This window comes from Chlamydotis macqueenii, chromosome 1, assembly GCF_036417535.1.
Source record: "Chlamydotis macqueenii isolate bChlMac1 chromosome 1, bChlMac1.mat, whole genome shotgun sequence".
Classification (NCBI taxonomy): Eukaryota; Metazoa; Chordata; class Aves; order Otidiformes; family Otididae; genus Chlamydotis; species Chlamydotis macqueenii.
The window spans coordinates 81982482-82006507 of NC_141556.1; the positions used below are offsets into that span (position 1 = coordinate 81982482).

General features: G+C 38.0%; 1 protein-coding gene across 1 annotated transcript in view; it reads left to right on the plus strand.

The window, feature by feature from the left end:
- The window catches only part of VWF (von Willebrand factor), a 139897-nt gene that overhangs the window by 42313 nt on the left and 73558 nt on the right, over positions 1 to 24026 (plus strand). The window contains exons 19-27 of the mRNA XM_086758341.1: positions 6727 to 6830; positions 11857 to 11995; positions 13667 to 13801; positions 16873 to 17019; positions 17685 to 17825; positions 19432 to 19551; positions 19903 to 20059; positions 20629 to 20787; positions 21582 to 21717. Coding sequence (XP_086614467.1) covers positions 6727 to 6830; positions 11857 to 11995; positions 13667 to 13801; positions 16873 to 17019; positions 17685 to 17825; positions 19432 to 19551; positions 19903 to 20059; positions 20629 to 20787; positions 21582 to 21717 — 1238 coding nt within the window. The remainder of the gene's footprint in view (positions 1 to 6726; positions 6831 to 11856; positions 11996 to 13666; positions 13802 to 16872; positions 17020 to 17684; positions 17826 to 19431; positions 19552 to 19902; positions 20060 to 20628; positions 20788 to 21581; positions 21718 to 24026) is intronic.

The following is a 24026-nucleotide window of genomic DNA, read 5'->3' on the forward strand; positions in this document are numbered from 1 at the left end:
ATATGCAGTTGTGAAACATTGACTATCAAACTGTGGCTAATTTAAAGTCTGTATATTAGTATCTCTTCATAGAAGATGGAGTTTAGCTTGTAATAATAATAATTGATGATCAAAACCTCAATTATTTTAAAGACCAATTTATGTCTTCCTTCAACTCTCCTCCCAAACTCCTTCTTAGTCTTGCTGAACTTCCCTAGTCAGAGAGACAGAAGTACACAGACACTTGTACCCCAAATACCCACCCCACATCCAGCCAACCCTCCTGCTGATATTAGTTGCCTCCTTGTCAAGCCTCCATCTCTGCTGCTGCCTTCCTTTGTGTTGTACCAAACTGAATATCAGACACAAAACTTTCTAAGATGATGCCAGAGGATGTCCTGGGGTTGCAGATAGTATACTGAGCATACTTTTTTCACTGGTGAGATGCTTTCTGGAGACCAGGGTTATGCAATTTCCCTGCAACTCTCAAATGTAATCACTATTTTAGTCATTTTTAATAGAGCGAATAGCAAATAGTTATTTGCTAAGCCAGTGACGGTGAACCCAATGCCAATTTAGAGCTCTGATAAAAACCAGACAGAGTAGAATAGATAGCAGATTGCTGCTGTTGTTCTCTGAGCAATAGAAAAAAGCATCAGTGTTCAGTGCTGTGCTACACTCTCTGGGCAGATGAAGAGTTGCGCATGGGATCTCACTGGGGACTGGGAGTATGTTCCCAGGCATTGCAAGAACAGGAGAGAGGTGGACCACATGGTATGCTCTTTATGAAGTCAAGTAAATGGCACTTTTAAGTTCTCTGTCTAGGAAAACTGCTGGGATTAAGAAATTTGTGAAGTTCAATGCATTAAATGCAGATGAAAGTAACTGGTAGGTGCTGGAAAAGAAGACTAGAGATAGTGTCTTTATTTTGTTTGAGGGCTAAAATACTCTATAGTTGTAAGATTTTATTTGATACCTGTGGTACTTAAAGGTGTGCTGGTGTAGTTTTCTGACTCAGAGGGCCATATGGTAAAGCAAGATGTTTTCAAATGCTGCAACCCGGGAAGTCTAGAAATGCAAAAGATAACTTTTATTTTTTTTATGCTTTTGTACCTACTCAAGATTCAGGCTCAGATTAATATGCACTGGACATTGACTGTTAGCAAATGAAGGTGTGCGTTATTACTTTTAAGGCTGAGATGCATATTTAAGTTTAGGCTTCAGGTGTAATGAATTTATTTAATCCACTAGTTTAAATTACATTTTAAAAAAGCAATTAACTTTACTTGGAACCATGTATTTTTATAAAGATATGTTGTTGTTTTTTCTTCTGTATAAATATAGGTGTTTCCTCCCCCAAAGTTCCCTCCGTTGATTTACTAGAAAAAAAACAAAACAAAACAACCAAGAATTCTCATAATACAGTAATTTTGAGCATTAAGATTAACATATTTTTTGAACATTGCTGATAAATACACGTTTATGTAAACAGATGCTACTCTAGAATAAAATCTCAGCTGTGACATGTTTTGTAGGTACAAAGTGAAAAATACAGAACAAAATTTTAAGGCATCCGCATCAACATTGAGCAATTTTTCACCACAATTTTTTCACCACAATTATAAAAACAAGTGTTACTTCTTTTTACATTTCAGTTTTTAAATATCTTTCCTTTTAGAGAAGAATATTCCTAAACAGTGGTATGATAAGTAAACTTACAAAAGTTTGTGCACTTGTAAAGTTCCAAGAGCTCCAGTGAAAATAGGTCTTTCTCTATACATAACAATCAGCCACTTTGATTTGGTGAAGAGGCTTGAGATTTGGTTTCAGTTCCAGGATGTGGTAATATTACACTTTAGAGAGAATAATGGAAAACAAATTCTAACTACTCACTGGGGGGACAGTGGGAAGTAAACTTCCTAGTAATTAACCTTTATTTTTAGTATGGAATTTCATATTATTTTTCAGTATGTTGGAACTACCATTCAGACAACTGTTTCATAAAATTCTTGCTAGGAAAACAGTCCTTGGCATTCTGGAATTGGAAACTCCAGTTGACTGCAGTGATGTGAAACATGCCACTGAATCCAACAAGGTGGTTTGTCAGGGTTTGAATAGAAGAATTGAGCCCAGGTTTTTTTTTTTTTTTTTTTTTAGAAAAACTAGTAAAATAAGCTCTTTGTCCGCTAGATGACAGTATGGTTCAATCTTCCAGTAAACTCAGTCCATAATTGCTTGTTCTCGTTGGTTTCCTGCCTGGCAGAAAATAAATATTGCGAAACTTGTGTTTCTCAAAGCCACGGTCGGAGAAGCCAGTAAATAGGTGATTTTCTTGTAACTGTGGCCACGCAAAGGCAGGCTCAAGTTCAGTCCCGTCATTATCTGAGTGCCCTTGGCCATAGGTTAGACTCCTGGTGTGTGGCTCCACTGACCTTGCCAGCTTGTTGCCAGAGAGCAGTTTCCTCCTGGTCTCCAATAGGTATCCAACCAGGATGGTTTGGGGGAGGCTTTTTCCTTGTTTTTGCATTCTGCAATGAGCCTTTGTGTTCCCAGTATTATTTGCCAAAGACGGAAGGATTTGTGGTGACCAGGTTCTCCTTTCCATCTTGCCTCTCTCTATCTTAAAGACTCTGAGCACACTGACGCAAAGTGCTTGCAAAGTCACGACGTCTGTGTTTTCCAGACTTGTACCAACAGATCTGAGCAGTAAAGGGACTGGAAAAAGGTATTACTATTTCTTTTACCAGTCAGTCTCCCTTCTTGGTGTTCTGTAATTCGGTTTAATTTACAAGCACTCATGGAGGTGAGCTACTGTTTGTAGGAATGTCTGTGGGAATTAACAGATAACCAAACATTTATAGGAATAAATATTTGCACATATTATCATTCTGGAAGAACTTGTGCTATTTTACTGAAGTTTTTTTTTTTTCTTTTGCAGTACAGTAGCATATAAAAATTATCAATAGTTGTGGATAACTTATTAGCAAAAAAAAATCATCTTCCTGCTTCTCTAAAATGGTTCATACCATCAGGAAAAACAATCAAAGATACGTAGTTTACATAAACAACTCTCCAGTACAATTTGCAAGTATATACACTTAATACAGAATCAAGTGCAATGTTTTCCCTATGCATATAACGAGATATTTATAGATCAGTTAGCTGAGTTACCAATCTGAAATCTGTATGCACAAATTACCTGCCAATTTTGAATTACATATCTGAGAAATAATTTTTAAAAAATCAAGGATTAGTCATGAACATGATGCTGCAGTTGGCTAGATTTGAATTTATTTCAACTGAAAAATAGGTTTTCCAGTTCATCTTGACTTAATATTTTACATTGTTTCAATTTCGTTAAAATAAAAATGTTCAATATGTCATGAAAAGTAATTCTTCTTTTTCTGTCTTTGATCATCTGGAGGGTGGGAAATTCTCCATACTTGTCACCCTTTTGCAGAGCAGAAATGATAAATCATAACATATGTGCAGAAGTGTGGGGAAAAATATGCTTTCTCAGATTAGTTTACTGCACTCCAGGTTTTTCCCATTGGAAAATATTAATAAATATACAAACGGAGTGTTAACCACCTTTCTGGGGAAAAAGGAACAGAACAATCAGAAAGTACAAAATCTAGGCACTCCAAAACTAGAAAATTAATTTATTTTAATTTACAACAACTGAAGCCAAATTAACATTTAAAATTTAAATTAAACATTTTATTGTATTCTGGCTGCTGAAATTAAACCTTAGGCCCCCCCCTCACTAACAAAACCAGAACAACTACTTAAAAAACTATGATATGTTAGTAGAAAAAGGAAAAATAACCACTAAACATTTTAATCTGAAAAGTTTGAAAAGGTTTTTTTTTCTTCCAAAGTGTATTCAACAGAAACTTGGAGTGCTATTTTGATTTTGCTGCTAGCTCTGTTGTATATTCTTCACTGTAGGCTTATCCTGTATAACAGCATGACAGAGTCTTCATGAGGAGGTAGGTACCAGCTTTTTGGTATGTGCATCTGCCCAAGGATAACGCTTCATAAAGCAAACATAAGAAACATACAGCTAACATAAAAAGAAAAGTCAAGTGTAAAAATGCGCATGCGGAGTGGTCTATCCTAACATGTTTTTGACTTGTCTTTGCACAGAAATGGTGACAGGCTGTTTTAGTTAAAACGTAGCAGCTATTGGATTCTAATCTGACCAACTTCCTTTATGTAATCCCTTACTCATTTATTTCCTTGGCTGAATTTCTGCTGAAGCCCCCAGGTGTATCTGGAGGAGCAGAGTGAAAATGTGAGCTTCCCTGGACAGTGAGATACTTATCAAAATTGTGTAGACTGAGATTAAAATTCAGCCTCATCATGGCAGAGTTTAGGCGAGAGGAATCTTAAAGATTCCAAAATATGTAATGTTGTCCTTCCTTTTGCAAGATTCGTCAAGGCTTAACAATTAATAAGACAGAGCAAGGAAATGATGGACATTTCTGTCAGATCCCTGAGTAGAAGGGAGATCATCACCTAGTCAACCAGTTATAATCCCATGGACATGCTCTCAGGAGCATCTTCATAAGGGGGTGAGATGGTGTGAACAGCAGCTGTCCTCATTAAAAGCCTGTTTCTTTTCTTGTGGTTGCCTCCTCACCACTCATGCCTCCCATCACCTCAGGCACTCAGGACTGTTAGATCTCCTGTCTTCTGAGAGACTTCCACAGGAAGTCCAGCTTTCGTGAATAGTGCCACTGGCCTAGCAGTGCCATGTGGTGTTGTCCTCAACAGACTTTAGGGCAGCATGGCATCAGGCTGATAGATATACCAGCTTTTGGATGTGGTGTCAATGTGACCAGTAGATTGTGTGTTACTATTAACAAAATAATAATCCGTGGAGTTTTGCAGCAAAAATAATTTGTCTTCTGATCAAAGTTCACTTTGGGTATTTATGTCCAGCTTTCTAAATCCCACCCACCCACTCTGCAGTGTTCAGACAAGGCAGTCTTCCCTCTTTATCACTGGAATAACTGTGGCTGCACTGTAGCTTCATGGTGGCCATGCATTTGTGATGGAAATACTAATACCAGTCTACGAAGTTTTTAGAGTTAGGGATCGACTGTGACTAGCTTCATGTCAATGTGTGAGGAAGCAAATAGAACAGGTCCCAATCCTCCTTTTACTAAACACATGCCTAATCCCAAGTTTTGTATCCAGAGGCTACCCCTCAAGTCTGTTGTGACCTGTGTTGCTGAACACTGTGGAAAAATTCAGAAATGTAGCCATAAGAGTGAAGTAATATATTGCTGTTTTTCCTGAATGCCACCAGTGAGGAAGGAATTAAACACCCCCGGAAACATATGGTCTTCTCTGGCCTGTTTTCTCCTTGTCCTTTGTGGAGATTAAGCCCCAGCTCTATCATCTAGAAAAGCATTTCTTTGTTTCCATCTTCCTTCTATCCATGTGAGTTTATTTGGCATAATATAGCTCTCCATAAGCCACAGAGCATGTGGAGCTGCATATGAATGAAGGGTCTCTGGGCTGTGAAATCCTTTTTATTAGTGGTTCCCTGTGGCAGTTCTAGGTCCCCATAGGAAAAGACAGAGCTATTCAACTTTATTAACCTGGCGGTCAGACTACATTGATCGTATTGGCCTGTATTTAATGGTAAAAAAGAAACTATTTTAATGATTTTACAGAAAGAGTTTAAAGTGGGAAGGTGATCTTTTGTGACTTTTGAATGAGAAGGAGTGGAAGCGCTCTCCATTTCAATATTCCATGAAGCAAGAGCCAAACCTACCCCTGGCTTTGCAGAACCACATCCAAGTGAAAAACAGCATAGCCAGCCTTGGTTTTGTTTGATTCTCTAAAACTGTCTTCAAAATGGAAAGGGAGTAATCACAGAAAAAAAAAACAGAGCAAAGGAGGGAAAAAAACTGAATAGTCTAAAGGCATTAGTTGAGGGGTTTTTTTTGGTGGTGGTGGTGGTATTTTTTTTAAGTGGGGCAAATGGTTTGTTGTTATACAAAGAGAAATTAAGATCAGCAGGGTAAAACTGAAAAAGAAAACATTGTAGACAGAATGTAATGACCTATTTCCCAGTGGCAGAGCCTGCGAGAGTTGAAAACTATCTCAGGTGAGCTGATATTTATCCTTCCTTCTAGGGAATAAAAGGACACTTGAAAGAATATGAGTGACTACTGCAATTTTCAGAGGCGAGCTGACAGGGGAGTGGTTTTTTTTTGAGGGTGTGTTGTCTGTGACAACCGAATCTTCATTGGCACTTGAGTTTTTCTGGTACTTCAACTCTTTGTCTCCTCCTCAGTGGTTATCTTTCAGTTTTCAGGCTAGCTGAGCCTGGGGTTGCTTTTCTGGTAGGCCACACTTCAGCTTATTGTGTGTGAGAAGCATGTGCTCTTCACCTGCTCTCCATATTCAGGTTAGCCTATTTTATCTTCAGCACATCCTGGTTTTCATCAAATTGGACTTTCTCATCATGATATTCTTCTATAATCTATTTTATTCTCCCAGCAGCTTAAGCTCCTGTTCAGCCCCTGAAACAAGACTGTGACTTATGTACCCATAGCTGTATTTATGTTAATGGGGAAAAAATATTAGCCATGCTGTATCTTTCTTACTTTAGATAGTCTTGAGCCATTTTCTCTATCCTTTCTTTTATCCACATGCCCTTGTGCTTACATGTCTGCCCTGGCACATACCAACAGGCCTGCTTGCTGACAAACTGTGTGTTTTGCTTAGGTGCGACATGAAAACAAGTGTGTTGCTCCTGAGAGATGCCCATGTTTTCATAACGGAAGAGAATATGCCAAGGGAGAGACCGTGACTAATGACTGCAACACCTGGTGAGCCACTGGAAATACACTTTTCTGTTTTTCTCTAGGGCACCTAACATGTTTCTAATAAAAACAAATATTTTTTGCTTAACAGATCTATTTTACATAAAGTCAGGTTCTCAAGTATAGTAACGCACATATTGAACAGACCAGCATATTCCCTTCGCCAGCTGCATAAAGACCAGTGCAATATCTGGCAAACTGTACCTGGTACCTTACACATAGTTGGTGTATGTGTGTGTGCAGGTCCTCTGTAGCCAGTAGCTAATGGATTTGTTCCTTAATCTTGCAACACAAGATAACAGTATAGGAGCTCCTCTGGGGTGGGAGGAATGGACCCTGCATTTTGTTGCTAAGCTCTGCTGTTGTGCTTCCTTTTTTTTTTTTTTTTTTTCTTTTCCATCTGGGGCCCTACAAATTGGTCCTTTTCTGCCAGAAGCAGACATCAGCAGAAGGGGTGTGATATGCCAGTTATAATGTGATAGGAGCTCTTCAGGAAAATGTTAAAGAATCAGGCAGAAACAGAGTCGACCTCTTGTATCTCAAGTGAGTGCTTAGTCCCTTGATATATTAAAAAAATGAGCCTGTTTGGTTCTTGAAACATAATTTGTAGGTTCAAAAGAAGGTGCTGGGCTATGAGATTTCCATGAAGGCAGGCCTTCAGGACAGCCTTGGGTAAGGTATAGGGTATTTGCTAGCTGGATAGGTCTTGGCTTGGGTCTGCGCAGTATCCTGGCTGCATTGGAGAGGTGCTTTTCTCTCCATGTGTGCTTGCGGAGAGAATGGTGACCCATCCCTGCAAAGCTCCAGAAGTCCAGCCACCAGCAGTGTGGAAACTGTTCTCTTTGAACTTAGACTTCAGGATCTCTCTTACATTTTTCCCTGCTCAGCTCTGTGGCACCCCCAGGAGCAGTGTTTATGTTATCCTCTATATGACTGGGTGAAGTTGGACTGGAGAATCAGCACCATTAGAGTCATGTTGTTTGGGTTTTGTTTTGTGCATTGATCTTTGAGCAACAGTGATTTCAAGTGTTGTATTTTTAAACTAGAGGGACTGGTCCTAATTAGTGTAAGTTAGACTTGGATATAAGGTTTTATATTTTTGTATGAAAATATTGACCTTCTAGTGTTTTGTTTCATTTTTTTTCCTTTGCAGCTACATATTACATTGTGAATCATGTACTATAATTAGACCTAGGGAAAAGTAGGTTTGAAGGGAGGAAGATGGAGAAGTTGATATTTTTATGTAGATACGTATATTATAATTTGCTTACATTGCATCTAGGTAAAAGTGACTGCTGAAAAACAGACACAATGAAAATATTATTGAAACAAGAACAGTAAGGTGTAAAATTCCTAGGCATTGTTGTGAAATTTGCAAGAGTCTTCAAAATAACCATGCACAGTCTTTTTATTTTCAGTTATTCTTATCTTCAATCTTAAAATAGGCATAACCATGTTGCTTCATTCTTGTAACTGCCCTTTTGTTCCTGGCAATGCCATTGTAAGTGACTTTTCCTTTAATATATAGAATTTTCTTCAACATTAGGGTCAAGAAAATGTTAGAAATCATGCTTTTTCTTGTTGATAAAAAATTCTTCCTCTCATTTTAGGTATTTTTCTTGAATGTGAAAGTAAAATTGGAAATAAGGTCAATTCAAATATGTCACTAGAGCTTTTTTGAAATATGACTTCGAAAAGCTTCACGATAGTTCTCAGCAAATAGCTAGTCAAATGTCATTTAGAAAGTGATATAGGAAATTACTATTGCTTTGAGAATTAATAAGAATTGAGAGTCTGCATTTTGGAGGTCAGATCCTCTTTTTCTTTTGTTTTTGCTTTTTGTACTGCTGTTGCAGGAGTTCTCATTCTCACTTGTTCTTAGCCAGATGTGAACACCTGCAAATGCAATATATGAGCCAGAGGTGTCAGATTTGGCATTTACATTCAACTTGACATATGGGAGACCCTAATTCATGAACAACGGAATGTCTCCAAGCCTAAGCTAGTGACAAAACTTTTGTTATGCTATACATTGGGAATTCATTGTAGAGCTCAGTGAAAATTTTGGAATAACATTTATGAAGCAGTACACAGTAGAAATTTCCTAATCTGAATTTTGCTACACCACATACTTTATAATATGTCCATGCACATATATACAAAATCATAAGCTTGCTCTACCTATTAGCAGAGATGTAGTATCACAGGGTGTAATAGGTCTCATGTAACAGAAATTTAATTGCTTGAAAAAAATGTATTGCACAATATTTATTATACTGTGAAGTGTTATCAAGATTAAACAATGCTTATGCTTCAGTTAAGGCATTACTAGAGAACTTGGTTCAGTACCCGATTTTTCTCTGGTTAGCAATTTGACCTTGGGAAAGTACTTCAGATTTTTTTATCCCTAAATTTTTACATCTGTAAGGCAGGGATAAAATTCCCCTTTCTTTGCCCTTATACAGCTTGATTAGAAAATCCCTGGTGCAGTGATGGTGTCCATCTGCATTCACATAGCATTTAATAGATGAATGTTTCTCCAACCTCAAGCAAGCTACTGCTTATTAGATTATGATATTATTATTATTAGATTATTAGATAAGGTGTCAGATGCTATTCTAACTCCCCCAAATTAATAACAAACAAAAGAGTGAGCAGATTTTATGCTTCATTGACCCCATTTTTTATTTTGTTTCCTGAGTCTCTTGCTAAAAGCAGTTTATTTCACTGATCAAAAGCCCGTGGATGCTAAGGGAAAGATTCCCTTTCATACCTGCAGCTTCTGTAGCAAGGCTTTTTGTTCTCCATGATACCCCTGAAAAAGGGCAAGAGGACTGGGTGGATACTCTGAAGTCTCTTCTTATCTTTATTTCTCAGTTTCCCTCTTTCCCTCATTTTAACACAAGGATAATGATATTTACCTCCTTGAGCCTTATTTATCAGGGTACAATCTGAGATTTAGATTATTATGTTATCACAGCAATGAAAGGATACAAATGTTCTTGGAAACTCTCATACATTTAATAATGATTGGTGCTGAATATGGCTGGTTTGGTGTCATTGAGAAGACGAAGAGTAGTAGTATTTTTCCTTCTGTCTATTACACTGGTATAATTACACCATAACCAGTCGAATTACACCAAGATAAGAGAATTGGCTTTCTCTTCACTTTGAATATCCATTCATGAGATAGTCATCATGTGGTTTTTTTTTGTTTAGTTCTGTTTTGTTTCTTAAAACAAACAACAACAAAAACAAAGGACAAAAAGGGTGCAAAAGAATAATAGAATCATAGAATGGTTAGGGTTGGAAGGGACCTTCAAAGGTCATCTCGTCCACCCCCCCCTGCAAAGAGCAGGGACATCTGCGACTAGATCAGGTTGCTCAGAGCCTCATCCAACCTGGCCTTGAACGTTTCCAGGGATAGCAATCCAGAATGAATGAAACAAGCGAAAAAAGAATGCTGTCCTTTTCATCATGGCACCATTGGTTTTGTATGATAATGACAGTGCAGTACAGCTGCTACAGCAACATGGGTGTAATGGTATCAAGACTTTAACCCTGTGTCTGATTGTTCTTCAGAATTCCCTCTCCCCCTGAAAAACCAAGGCAGCGTCTTGTTTTGCTCTATGCATCAGGATGTCCCCCTTTTTTTTCTTTCTTTCTTTTTTTTTTTTTTTTTTTCCTTGCATATTCTGTGCTAGTGATGAAGTCTAGGAGGTGTCCTTGACAACATCACTTCCAAGCTATGCAGGCAGGGAACTGCTGGTGTATCTTCTTCATGATCAGGACTCTTGTCACATCTTGTCACATCTCCTGTCACATAAGTTGAGATTTAGCTTGGAGCTCTATTTGCATGTCACCAAATTTAAATTCTCTTGTAGGGCAGCCATTCTGGTTCCATCACCACAAGAGACCTCAGGGAACAGTATCACACTGTAAGACATTCCTCAGAGGGTCTATGTATATATGTACCTACGTACAGAAAAAGAAATATTTCTATCCATATGTGTGTTCTTGTCAGATTGTGAGGTAATGTCTCCAATTGCTAGGTCAGATAAACTATCATGAAGAATTAGTTCAATTTAAGAACAGAGACACTTTGGAGAAGGGTGGTATTATGCTCAAGTATATAATCTGAACAAAAGCCACTGGGCAGGCTGAATTACAGTCCTGGTTACTTGGTCCCGAAAGTTGATCATCAGAGTAAACACATATCCTTTGGCATCAGTTGGATATTAAATTTACTACTATTTTGGCTTTCAATGAGGGAAAAATGGACAGTACTGCAAATAAAAACAGAGCTTCTGATATTATACTTAATACTTAACCTGTAGTGGTTCTTAGAAGGTAATCAAACTGTTTTTTCTAAAAGGTTACTCAGAGAAGAGCAGGATATCCAAAATAAAATACCAATAGTATCACAAAATATTCTAGCAGGTTCTGTCCAGGCCTTGTTGTAATAGGGAAGTTCAAAAAGTACATATTCCTACATGCAGCTTGTAAGAAAAAGGGAAACACATTCCTTGTTCACTGAACATGTTAACACATGATTTGGATTTATGCACCCAGTGCTAACATATGCTAATTTATGTTAAAGAGAGAGCTTGTCATCTGGTGCATGGTAGTGTAACTTAGTTGTGGAAGTCTACCTAAAGGAGTGTAGCAGCCCAGGCATGAAGCCCTCTAAGAGTACCTTCTGAAGGCCATCACAAAGAAGATCTGCTGGAGACAGACCTGAGGATGGACAGCAACAGAGAAAACTGCCGATTCCTCACAGACACACAGGAGAACAATGCTCCTGTTTGGTCTGCAGTAGGTTACTCCCTGACTTAGGCCTAGGAAAAAGAGCAGAACAAGGCAAAACAGTAGCTTATCACCACTTGTGTGTCTTTTGGAGAGTCTCCAGATCATGAGCTCCTGGGAGCAGAAACATTTGCTCTTTCACTTTGCCTAAAGCACCTTGCATTCTCTTGCGTATTATATACATTGGAAATAGTTATAACTGTCACTGACTTGTTTTCTGTTACAGCATGTGCCATGGTCGAAAGTGGGAATGCACAAGAAATACGTGTGATGGCACCTGCACTGTTATTGGTACAGCTCATTATTTGACATTTGATGGACTGAAATACAACTTTCCAGGAAACTGTCAATATGTGTTAGTTCAGGTAAGAACATGACAAATGCTGAAGGTGTCTGATAATATGTAAGGTGTTTTGTACCAGGAGAGAAGCCCAACTTTTGGATAAATCACAGTAAAGTATTCGTAATTACTAAGCCAGATATATAGTGGAGGAGAGAAGAGCTTTCAATGACTTTGAAGATTGCATTGTGTTCTATAGAAATGAGTTAGATTGCCACGTGTCTAGCTGGCAGTCATAAAACATTTGATTGCAGCATGGTTCGGAGAGGAGCTATCCTGAATCTCATCTCTAACAAGGAATTGTAGATACCCATAAATCAATCTTTTCTCATTCCCCACTAGCCTCTTTATCCTCTAGCAATGGCTTACTGTCTGACTGAGTGAGACAAGAAGTGCTCGGTGAACCTTCTGTATCCAGAGTACAGACTCTGCTTGTTCACTTTGGCAAACTCACTGTCCTATTCCATGCACCAACCTGTTTGGAGTACGCTGACAATATCAATTTTCTTCACAGCAAGTAGGAGAGGTGGATAAAGACATAGCACACTAACATCAGCCTGCGATTTGTGGGAGCAGCCAGAAATGTAGAGAGTTTAGTAAGATTAAGGCTCATCTACAGATGCAAATCATCTTGTATTTGAACGTGTGTGTGTGTGATATAAGGATATATCTGAAAACTTGGTCTAAAACTAGATAAATCCACTTCTAATTGATAACAACAGTCTTCTACAGTTACCAAGTGTCACATTTCTTGGGTGGGCTACTTTTTTTGCCCACAGACAATTTTTGTGAGGCACATTCTTCCTCACGGTTCTCCTTGGGCAGGAAAGTGTGATCAATCTCTCTCTGGCTAGGTTTTTGAAATACGCTCGCACCTTGATGCCAGTTGGATTACCTTAGAAGACTGATGGCTCTGACCTAGTCAGAGCTCTGTGTAAAGGTCTTATGGGCAGTAATAGCATACAGTACTACAGAACTGCTTAAAATGAAAATGAGATCTGTTTTCCTCAGATTACAGAGTTAGGGAACTACAGACAGGGTCTTTTTCTTAAAAGGTGTATACTGAAAAGAACACCCCTAACCTAAAAGACTTGATAGTCATGAGTTATCATGTAAATGTAGTACTAACTCTCCATGCATCTCAAAATATTTGACTTAAAATTACATTAAATGGCATAATTGCTCCCCAAGAAATAGATTGACGTTGTTGTAATAATTATTCCTATACAAGTAGGAGAACATTGACATCAAACATTTTGCTTGAAACTGTGCAGCAAGTTTCTTTCTAACCCTTCTCTATAACCTAACCTTCTAGATTTATATTTCTATCATTATAGTTGCAGAGTCTTATTTTCACTGTAAAATCAATTAATATATGTGTATTAAGATGTACACTGTGACCATTGTGCATCTTCAAAATATCACAGATACTGTAATAGCATGGATCCTCCCTGCAAAATATGCCGGTGTGTGCGTCACTGGCAGCATGGACCTCATTGTTTAAGGGCTGGACCTCATGAGTATTAACACTAAGCATAAAATAAATTAATACAGGAACAGTTGGCATGCCAACATATATCTTACTGGCCACAGAGTACAGAGGGTATTATTTGAGGCTTCCTTTTTCTCCATAGATCTGTATGTGTTTTTCAAATGTTCCACATTAATGACTCATTCACTTGTCTTCATCTTATAGGATTACTGCAAGGATGACTCTGGGAAATTCCGGATACTCATTTCAAATGAAGGCTGTGGCTTCACTGGAGAAAAGTGCACCAAAAGGGTTGTCATTCTGTATGATAGTGGGGAAATAGAGTTGTTAAATGGAAACGTATGTACGCTTCTGGTCTCTTTCTTTCCCTTTTCTGGGGAAAATAATTTCAAGTTGTTTAGTAAAATGAGGCATGAATGACCTTATGCTCAGTGATTCTTGAAAATTAATCATAAAATGAACAGATTAGCAGGATTATAATTATCCATTTTGCTCCCAGAGGTATAATGCCATTTTGGTATTTCTACTTGATGTCAATAAATTTATCTCTGGTAAGAATGCTGTTCAATGCAAGCTAATATGAGGAATGCCCTTTCTAAGCCTCGGAGGTCTAAGTGTATTTCAAGCAAGGTTAAGTGCAAGGAAGAGCTGAGAAATGACTGTCAGATGACTAGTAAAACTTCAGACCTAATTTAGCCTTATGAAGGACTGAGCACACAGGAAAAAAAAAAAAACATGGCTGAAACAAGTTGATACTGCAGGAGCAAATATCACTACCCTGTTAAGCTGTCAGATGGAAAATCCAGATGACTGGATTCTTCTTTTTTTTTTTATCTGCCTTTCTTACCAACAAACACTGAAGAATTGACGAAGAGTTCCATGTCCCTCCATGGCAGGAAACCAGCTTTCCAAAGGGCAGAGTTCAACTCTTTGCCTTGGGCACTGTAACAATTAAGACCGTCTGTGTGTTCAAGCATTACAGAGCCACAGTGGATTATAGTGTTTCAGTTGCTTGGTTTTCAGAAGTACTGTGCTCTGAACTGGCATCTGGACCAGAGATTTGCAAAAATGTTCCCAGTGAAATATGAAACCACTCTACATTTGCCTTGTTTTTGGTTAACAGACAAAGCTGAACCAGGTTTTGCATAGCCTGCAAATTGCCTGCAAATTGCTGCGTGCTACTGATGCTTGACAGGAACACGTAAAACACAACCGTTATTAATAGTGTCTGTGCAGTCCATCTTGACAGCATATGATCCGTGTAGGCTTTTGGTTTCTGGAGGAATGAATGCAGGACATACTGGTTGCCCAACCAGTTCTTTATTTCTACTGCTAAAGAATCCCCTACCTGGGTTAGGGTGAATAGTAGTGCAGGGACCAGTTTGTAAAGCCAGACTTTGTCTGAAAGCTTCTTTAGGAGACAGATTTCCAGAAGAACTCTGATTCCGTTCAAACACCTAAATAAGGGCCACAAGAGACAGGAGATGATTAGGCATCCAGCAACTATGACAACAGAGGGTGTTTGGTTCCTGAGAGAGTATGTCCTTGCAAGGTCTGTATCACAAGACCGGCCACATGACTTTGAATTTTTAGCTTTCTACTGAGTTTAAGGCTCAGTGTAGTATCTAGAGAAGATTTTCTTAGAAATAACAGCAACCAAAGGAGAGATTAAGGAAAAACAACAGATACGAAAACTCTTAAGCAAATTCTCACCCAGTGATGACTTCCTATACTCTTTTTCTACAACAATCCTTAGAAACAAGCAGGAGAATCAAGACTTTCTTTACTGTTAAAATGTTTCCAAGCAGCATTGTTTTAAGGTGATACTGTTTTGAGAGCAGCTTCTAGTTTTAAGTAAACAGGGGCTTAGCCGAAATATCTGCATGCTACAGTTCTGGCTCACATTAAAAAAAAAAATTATTGTGAAATCATTTTTGCTCTTCTGAAACAAGTAAATCTACTAGTTTGCAAGGTCAAAAGTTCATGACTTCATGGTTGGGCAAAAAGCCTCCATAAACATAGAAAAATCTGTGATTTAGGTCAATCTCCCAACTTAATTTTGTCCTCCTTTTTTTTTTTTTTTTTTTTTTTTTTTTTTTTTCCTTAGTTTGGAAAGACAGAGACTACTATGGATATTTAGAAGATAAGTGACCAAGGGTGACTAGACTGTGTAGTAATACACTGGGCATATTAGAAGATGAAAAAGCTTCCAGTTCCTGAAATAGTCTATCTTTTAACGTATTCTTCTCCTAATGACATTGAAGGTCCTCTTTAGGAGATCCTTGGACGATGTCTTCTCTGGAGTTAAAGTTTCTGGTAATACCTCAGAGATGAAGAGAATTGGATTACAGTGCTGACCTTTTTTTTTTTGTAGGATAAAGAAACATTTTGTCCTCATACTAGGGAGTAGATGAATGGTCTGTGGGCTCCTTTCTCTCTTGCTTTAATCAGTGTTTGTGCAGATTGAAATTTTTCATCTGCCTCTTCCACAGTTAAGCAGTTTTCAGTTAATGCATTAGCAGTGCTTAAAGTAACAGCTGTGCCAGACCTTATTAACCAGTGGTTAATAATTCTATTAGTGTTCCCATTGAAAGGGGATTACAGTGTGAAAGAAAGCGTTTTAAATTAATCTCTAAAGTTCTTAGTAGCTGGAGGCGGTGAATTTGCAGCCAGATGGAAAGATAAAGAGGCACACAGGGGAAGTGAAAGTGATGGAAAAATGAAAATACACCAAAAGGATTCTTTCAGGATTTTTCCTGTTGATGTAGCTGGTTGGGAAGAAAGTCCTTCCTGACTTCAGAATCAGACTCTGGTCCTTCAGAGGCCACCAATGTGTGTGGCTCTCCCAGTTCACATTACACTTAAACCTAGTCTGCTTTTTGTTGTTACATGCTTCAGGAGCACGGAGTTGTTAGTTTCCTAAAAAGATTAAACAAAAGTAAAACATAATTATCGAGTGAACCATTGTCCAAATACTTAACTTGTCATTAATTTGGTATACTCTGTCCTCTTTATCAGCTCTGCTTCTGCTTAGCAGTCACTTTTTTGTGTGTCAGCGTTTGCTATGGGTGTGTTATATCCCAGGAGCATAAGGGACATTGCCTCATTGAAAATTGTAGAAAAGTGATGAGATTGAAATACCTTACTTGTATCCCAATTTGCTGTTCAGAAGCATTGTTTCTAAGGCAATAATTTATCCACAGCAACTTTTCAGTGTAGGGACAAGCCTGTAATCTGTCCCTCACTCATACCTTGCTTGCAGTTTTGCAACTGCCCCAGAGTGTCTGTGTTGTATATGGGAGCTCTGGAGAATAGCACGTTTGAAAATAACTGTTAATCTGTGAACATGTGTCCTACATAAAATAGTAATTAGAGACACAGTTGATAGCACAATATGTTTTCTTGTTCAGGTAAACATCAAGGTACCTCCTAAAGATGATAGTGATTTAGAGGTCATGAAGTCTGGCCGTTATTACATCATTTTACTGGGCAAAAGCATCAGTGTGACCTGGGATCTGGCCATGGGAGTCTCGGTTATCTTAAAAGGCAATTTCAAAGTAAGTGGTTTTTGCTTTACTACTTATTCTCCCGAAAGAATGCACTTACCCTGTCTCTGGGGAATAGCATTTTTTTTTTTTTTTTTTTTATGCAGACATGCTGATAGAGTTCTATGGACTGTTAGGCACTTGCTTGAAAATGAAGCAATTTTTTTGTAATACCTTAAGAGTTGCTTACTTTCCTGGTAGTTCAACTGTAAGGGGTAAATTCTGGGTCATTGGAGATGAGCTATGACAGAAAGAATGAATGTTGTGGTGCCTCAGAATAACTATGCCTTGAGTGATTTCTTGTGTTCAAGAACAGCAGTATAAGGAGGCAGATTTACTAGTGATGGCAATGGGAAAGTCATCTCCAGAAATAAAATGGGGTTGCGGGGACATACTCTAAATAGAGCCAACAGGCATCACTGATCAGAGTTGTCATCTTGCTTGCTTGGAGTCCTTGGAGAGAGACTGGTCCTACTTTCAGAAGAGTAGAATGGGAATAGAAGCTAAACTTTCTCTGTGAGACTATGTCTATTTTAGTGAACTTGGCAAGGCCAGGGATAATTCAGTTTTTAAGCCTCGTGCCATTAAAGCACTAGGCTAAAAAGACTTCTTAACAAAACTCTAAGCCAGTCTACAGATGTAAGATTTATGTATTTTGTGTTTCTTTCCCTGCAAAGGATCAAGTGTGTGGTCTGTGTGGAAATTTTGATGGAATCCAAAACAATGATTTGACCAGCAGTAATGAACATCTTGAAGTAGATCCAGTTGACTTTGGGAATTCTTGGAAAGTTAATCCATACTGTGCTGATGTTGAAAAGGTACTTATGAATGAACTGTGAAAACTAATTAATACGGGTTACAGTATCACACAGGAGTGGACAAAGAGATTTGAAAGGATAAAAATAAATAGAAATGAAATCCTTTCCCTATATTTTTGCCAAATAATCTCATTTATAGAAATCTGATAAAAGATCAATTAACTTATTTAAGACCTCTGCACTGCCTGGCTTCAGATGAATGTTAAAATAGCCAATCTGTATGGTAGAGGCTGTTCATAGAGTTTGCCAGCCCAGATGCTTGAAATCCAAGTATAACTGGAAATCTCATTTTAGAGTTTAATCTTAAAAAAAAAACAGCCGTAATTTTTCAAATGAGGAGTTCAGATAAAAATTTTGTATTTCCTTATCCAAACTTCTATATCCCAAATCTTAGTCTGTCCATTTATGAACAACTGAATGCACGGATTAATTTATTTCTATGTTCTTCTTTATCTTTTAAAAAGATCATTTAGTTATTATTTTCAGATTGGAGAGGCTTGAACAGAAAAAAAAAAAGATACTGAGGGCATGTAAGACTGCCATGCTATCACTGCTTCTGAACTTTGAGGAGGTTACCTGCTATCTGAAAGTGTTATCTATGTCCTGGTGCCAGAGATTAGGTGATTTCACAGGGTACTAGTAATGCTATGGATGAAAGTATACTTCCTCTTTTCCAAATACAGAGTTTAGAAAGAATGAAATTGAATAATAAATTTGTCTTGACCTGATAAATGATTATGGCCAAAAATATTTCCAAATCAAAAAGTGAGAGGAAACAACTTGAAGACACCTTGTTTTGACATTTGTGAAATGAAGCATTTCATTCAGATGGTGCTTTTAAGACTGAGAACTTCCTCTTGAAAATTTGTCTAAATTTTCAGAGGTGGGAGGGGACACAAAATATTTCCTTCTTTAGATCTTTCCTTAAAATATTTTAATTGTCAGAAAATAATATGAAACATTTATTTTTGATCGCATGACTTTTTTTTTGGATTAGCTTGACAAATTATGTGCCAGTGTGACATAGCCACAGTATTACCTTGCTGAATGTCACTTTTAGATATGACTTAATTGGAGCACAGAAGAGGTTGCAATAATTAGGAGTGAGACTGTAGGGTATGAGTAAAAAAAGGAGCAGGTCCTCATTTCAGTGTAACAGGCACAGGACAGAACCTGCAGACTGTCTCTGTGATAAATGTCGTGTCAATACTAGTGCTCGTTGTTCTTAGATAAATTAAGCAGGAAAGGGGGAGACTCCTTAGCAGTGGCCATGGGCATTGTCTGCTGAAGACTGATTGTATTTGAGAGTCTTGTGGGCCTTCTTTAGAGCTGTGAATGATCATTTTTCAGGCTGGATGTTTGGTACAGTGGGACTTTCTGTCATCAAAATATCTGTGTTAAAACTGCAGCGTACAAGTAAGAGCTGGAGAAAATGTGGGAGGTGGCCTGCTCTACCCTACATTCTGCTGTGGCAGGATTTCTCCTGACAATTTCCTTTGTTATGACATATGTCTAGTGCTAGTGAGTCTCTTACTTCATTTTGAAGAGTCCTGAGGTCCTGAAGACAAAGTTAATGCAATATGTGCTTGTCTCTTACGATATTAAGCCCAGCCAGGAACAGACCTTGATATCTCCACTGTGTAATGGAAACATAGTGAAGCAGGTGATGGTAGAAACGTCATGCAGCATTTTGTCTGGAGATCTCTTTGAAGAATGCAAAAAACTTGTGAGTATTGTGTCATGTGTTTCACATTCTTCAGGTCTGCATGCCCTGTGCTGACACTGATTACAGCTGAGGGCAAAAATATGGTTGTACTGACAGGACACAGGACTTGGAGGAGGCCGACTAATTGGCGTTCTCATCTCTGACCCTGTCATGTAGTTGATGCTTCATGGGAAAATGCGGGATATCCCTAGTAGAAAGCTATAGAATAACTTCTGCTTGAAGATCTGCACTGATTTATGTGGGACTTCAACTCATCATGAATGGAGCAGGCAAACCATCTGAAGGTTAAATGTGTCTAGAAGAAGGAGATGATAGGGTACACTCACTGATTCTCCTTTTTCTCTTTTGCAGGTGAATCCTGAGCCCTACATAGATATTTGCATGTATGACACTTGTGCTTGTGAATCTATTGGGGACTGTGCTTGCTTCTGTGATGCTATAGCAGCCTATGCACATGTCTGTGCCCAAAAAGGTGTTGCTATCCACTGGAGATCACCAGCTCTGTGCCGTAAGTACAGGGTAGATGAAGAAGACTTGGGTGAAAAGATTCAAGCTTTTAATCAGTGAGCTCTTGGCTCAGATAGACTGTTCTTATCCAGCTCTATTCCTGCTGATGTTCAGAGACGTTCACTTTACTGGAACTGGGCTAGCAGCTCATGGTGACATTTCCTCTCCCTTTTCTATTTATTTTCAGAGCCATATGTGGAAAAAACATTCCCTCAATAAGGAGGTGTCATAGTCCATGGTACAAACAAATGTAGAGAAAGAAATGGTTTCTGTACATTTTTTTTAAGTTAAAATGTAAAGATCTTTTTTTTTTTTTTTGCAATTGTTTTTATCAGAAACAAATATTTCTCATCTACAGCAAGTCTTTCATTATGTAGGGAGAAAAAAAAGTACAAAGAAGTGGTCTGCACTGGATGTAGTTAAAAAAAAAAAAAGGAAACATTCCTTTTTCTATGTCTGTGTGGTCCCCTTTCTACTAAGTTTGGTGTCATAGTTCTGAGAGGCATGGTGAATACACTCTGGTTTGATTTTTTTTTTTTTTTTTTTGTCTCCATTTCTTTCACTCTGTAGCACAAAGCTGTGAGGATCTGAATAAACAAGAATTAGATTATCAATGTGAATGGCGATATAATAGCTGTGGACCTGCTTGTCCTATAACATGCCAGCATCCACAGCCTTTGGAGTGCCCTCTACAGTGTGTGGAAGGATGCCATGTACACTGTCCTGCAGGTAATTCCATCTTCTGCTTTAAGCAGTTACTTACCTTTTTCCATCTGCTCCTGGTACTTTTAGGTATTTCTGTAGAATTTTTTTCCACCTCTAAGTGTTAGGGATCTTATAGTCCAGAAATATTGGCAGATTGGTAAGGGTGAATATTGCAAAAGATTTAGAAGTAACAGTTAATTCCTTACTTACAACTTACTGATATGGTTTCACTGTCCTCCTATGAGCCTGAGCTTTCAACTTCCCATCAATTATCTGTTAGAAAGGGGAAAGGATAAAATATGGGAAATATGAGGAGGAGAGAGTAAAGAAAGACAGAAAGGGAAGGAGCGAAAGATGAGCAAGATCCAAAAGGAGAGTGAAAACTCAGATGAATAAATAGCTCATAAGGGCTAGAAGACACAAAGGCAAAGAAAGTAGGTATTTTAAGACCAGAAATAGCTGTCCTGGATCCTGATATCTCTGATCACAGTGATGTAGGGGATATTGCGAGAAATAAATAATATACATGTAAAAAAGCATCTTCAATGATTTGTTTTAAAGATATATTTGCCTCCTGTATGATACTAGCTATTGGAGGTTATACATTGGGTTAAGTACTTCCCATATCTAAATGGAAGTAATTGTGAAGGAAAGAAATACTTCTCTGTGTCAAGCTGTCAGTGACCATAACATAGGCAGAGTATTCAGAACTTTTAAGCCCAACTCAAAAGCCTTGTCATGTTTTTTGTAAATGCAATGATTAGTTTTGTAATTAATGAAAATTGAGATCTTTATACTACTGTGCTCTTTTGAAACAGGGAAAATACTTGATGAACTGTCCCTGGATTGTGTCAGTCCAGAAGACTGTCCTGTGTGTGCAGTTGGAGATGTCACAATCCCGCATGGAAGGAGAATAGTTCGGAACGGAGATGATCCACAGCGCTGTCAGTCTTGGTATGATGTGAAATAGCATACCTGTTGAGTAGGATGAAGGAAGAGAGATGAAGCACATCCACATGAATAAGTTTTTAGACTTTAAATATGCCACTGAAAATGAAGCTTGGAAACCATATTTTATGTGAATATCCCTTCACATACAATCTGAAACTTAAGTTTTTCAATGATGGTTGGGATTATAGGATGTCAGTTGAGTTTAAAGAAATGAAATTCATAAATTCCTTTCAAAAAAAAGTCCTTTTTGCATGTGTAGGTGGCCGCACTGGCTTTAGGTGTTCTACTTCTTTTTGTGTAAGGTGTGATTCAACATCAATAAGCCATCAGACTCTTTCCTTCTGCCAGTACTAAAAAATCCTGTGTATAGCGCAAGATCTGAATGTGCACTCAGTCTGGAACTTGCTGAGATTATTAGCAGTTGGAACTGTGTACTATTATTGGAAAACCAGTTTCCCCAAGATTTTAAGGTGATATCCTGTGGCCTGATCCTGCATGCATATGTTTCCAAATATGATGAAATTAATGGAAGGGTACACAATGCTGTACACCATGCAGGATCACGGCCTTCAATTGTAATGGGGCAGAGATTAATTTTCATTCTGTATACCACCAGTGGTCTATCATGCCATGACCTGTAGTATCTGAAAATTTGGCATTCTCTGGGTATCTAAACCCTTGATGAATACTTTCACTAGTCACTTATAATGCTGTGAATAAAAGAGTTTTCCATCTTGTAACTTGCCTGTATTTAATAGAAATTGAGTTGTAAAACTGCAACAGCTATTAGCCCAGACTAACAGCTTAGCTCCAAATGCTTTAAACCTGAAAGAAGCTCTGAATGGGTATGAACTTTGAATTCCTGGCCTCTTGCCAGGACTAGCGTATGTCTGTGCTACAAACCCAAGGTATGAAACTGTTAGGCTGATGAATTAAATATATATATATATATATATATATTTTAACAGTATACATGAAGAGCCTTAAATTCCATCTAAAGGTCAAAAAAGAGTCTTCATAAATGATTCTCTGTTCCCTATTTTTTGTAATCCTTAATAATAATTTATCTTAAATGTTGGTACACTGGCCGCTGCTCACAAAAGATTTCAAAACATTAGGAAAACTTACCTCACTAGGGAAACATCCTTTTGCATAGCTGTCACCTAATTTAGATGCCTACACCATCTGTACAAACAATAGAAAATATCACACAAAAATGAATTTTATAGCAAATATCCAAAGGAAATTGGAAACTAGAAGAGGCTCATTCATATTAGGATTAAAATAATAAATCTTCTGTTGCTGTGCATTAATGCCAAAAGTAGCTGTGCATTCTTCAATTAGGAAGACACTAAAAGCAGCTTGAAAAGAACATAGAGCTGGGAGAACTTAAACTAAAGTGCCACGTGTGAAATGAAGTCTTTTCTTGGAAAATGGCACCTTCTTCCAGTATTGACTGATTTAGTTTGTGTATTCTGGGTTTTATCTGGCAGTGAAAACAAGCATTTTTTTTTTTGGTCCTTCCTCTTTCATAAACTTTTCATATTCTGTTTCTTGGACTGTCCAATCAGATAAGGAAAATATATTGGCTGAGTCTGTACCACCCTATGCGTGAGTACAGTCATGTCCTTTGCTCTGATAAATGAAGTAAAGAGAATCATACAACCAGGAATTACCAGGGCAGAAGTGTTAAAGCCCTGCTAAAGATAGAAAGAGAATGAATCATAAACAAGTTCCTAAAATGTGGAGGGTGACAGAGGTGAAAAATCTCCTGGGAGCACAGAAGGATGAATAGTGGAAAAGGCCCAGATGGGGGAAAAAGAAAAATGGGAGCTGAGATGGAAAGGGGAAGAGAAAAATACACTAATGGGAGTGAGTGAAAATGTTGAGGGAAGAAAATAAGACTAAAACCAGAAAACAGTTATAGATAAAATATGTCATTTGATATGAGAAAAGGGACTGAAACACAGAACATAGTAAGTAAGAGGAAGATAACAAAAGAGACATTTAAAAAAATTGAGAACAAACAGGTCTTAAAACTGTATTATTAAAAAAGAAAATGAAGTCAGGAAAAAGAAAAGGAACATGATGCACTTTAGACGCAGGAAATAGGCTATCTGTTGTTTTCACTAAGGTTAAAACCTAGGTAAACCTAGCCTCCTCAGAGAGTCTACTGAGTCGTATCAGAGCTAAAAGCATCTTTCCTGCTCTGGGATTTTACTTTGTGTTAGCTGCCTCCAGTTTGCCTCATGTTTTTCTTCTTTGTGAAGCAAACCAGATCTGCCAGTTCACTCCACCAGTGGCTTGTAGGT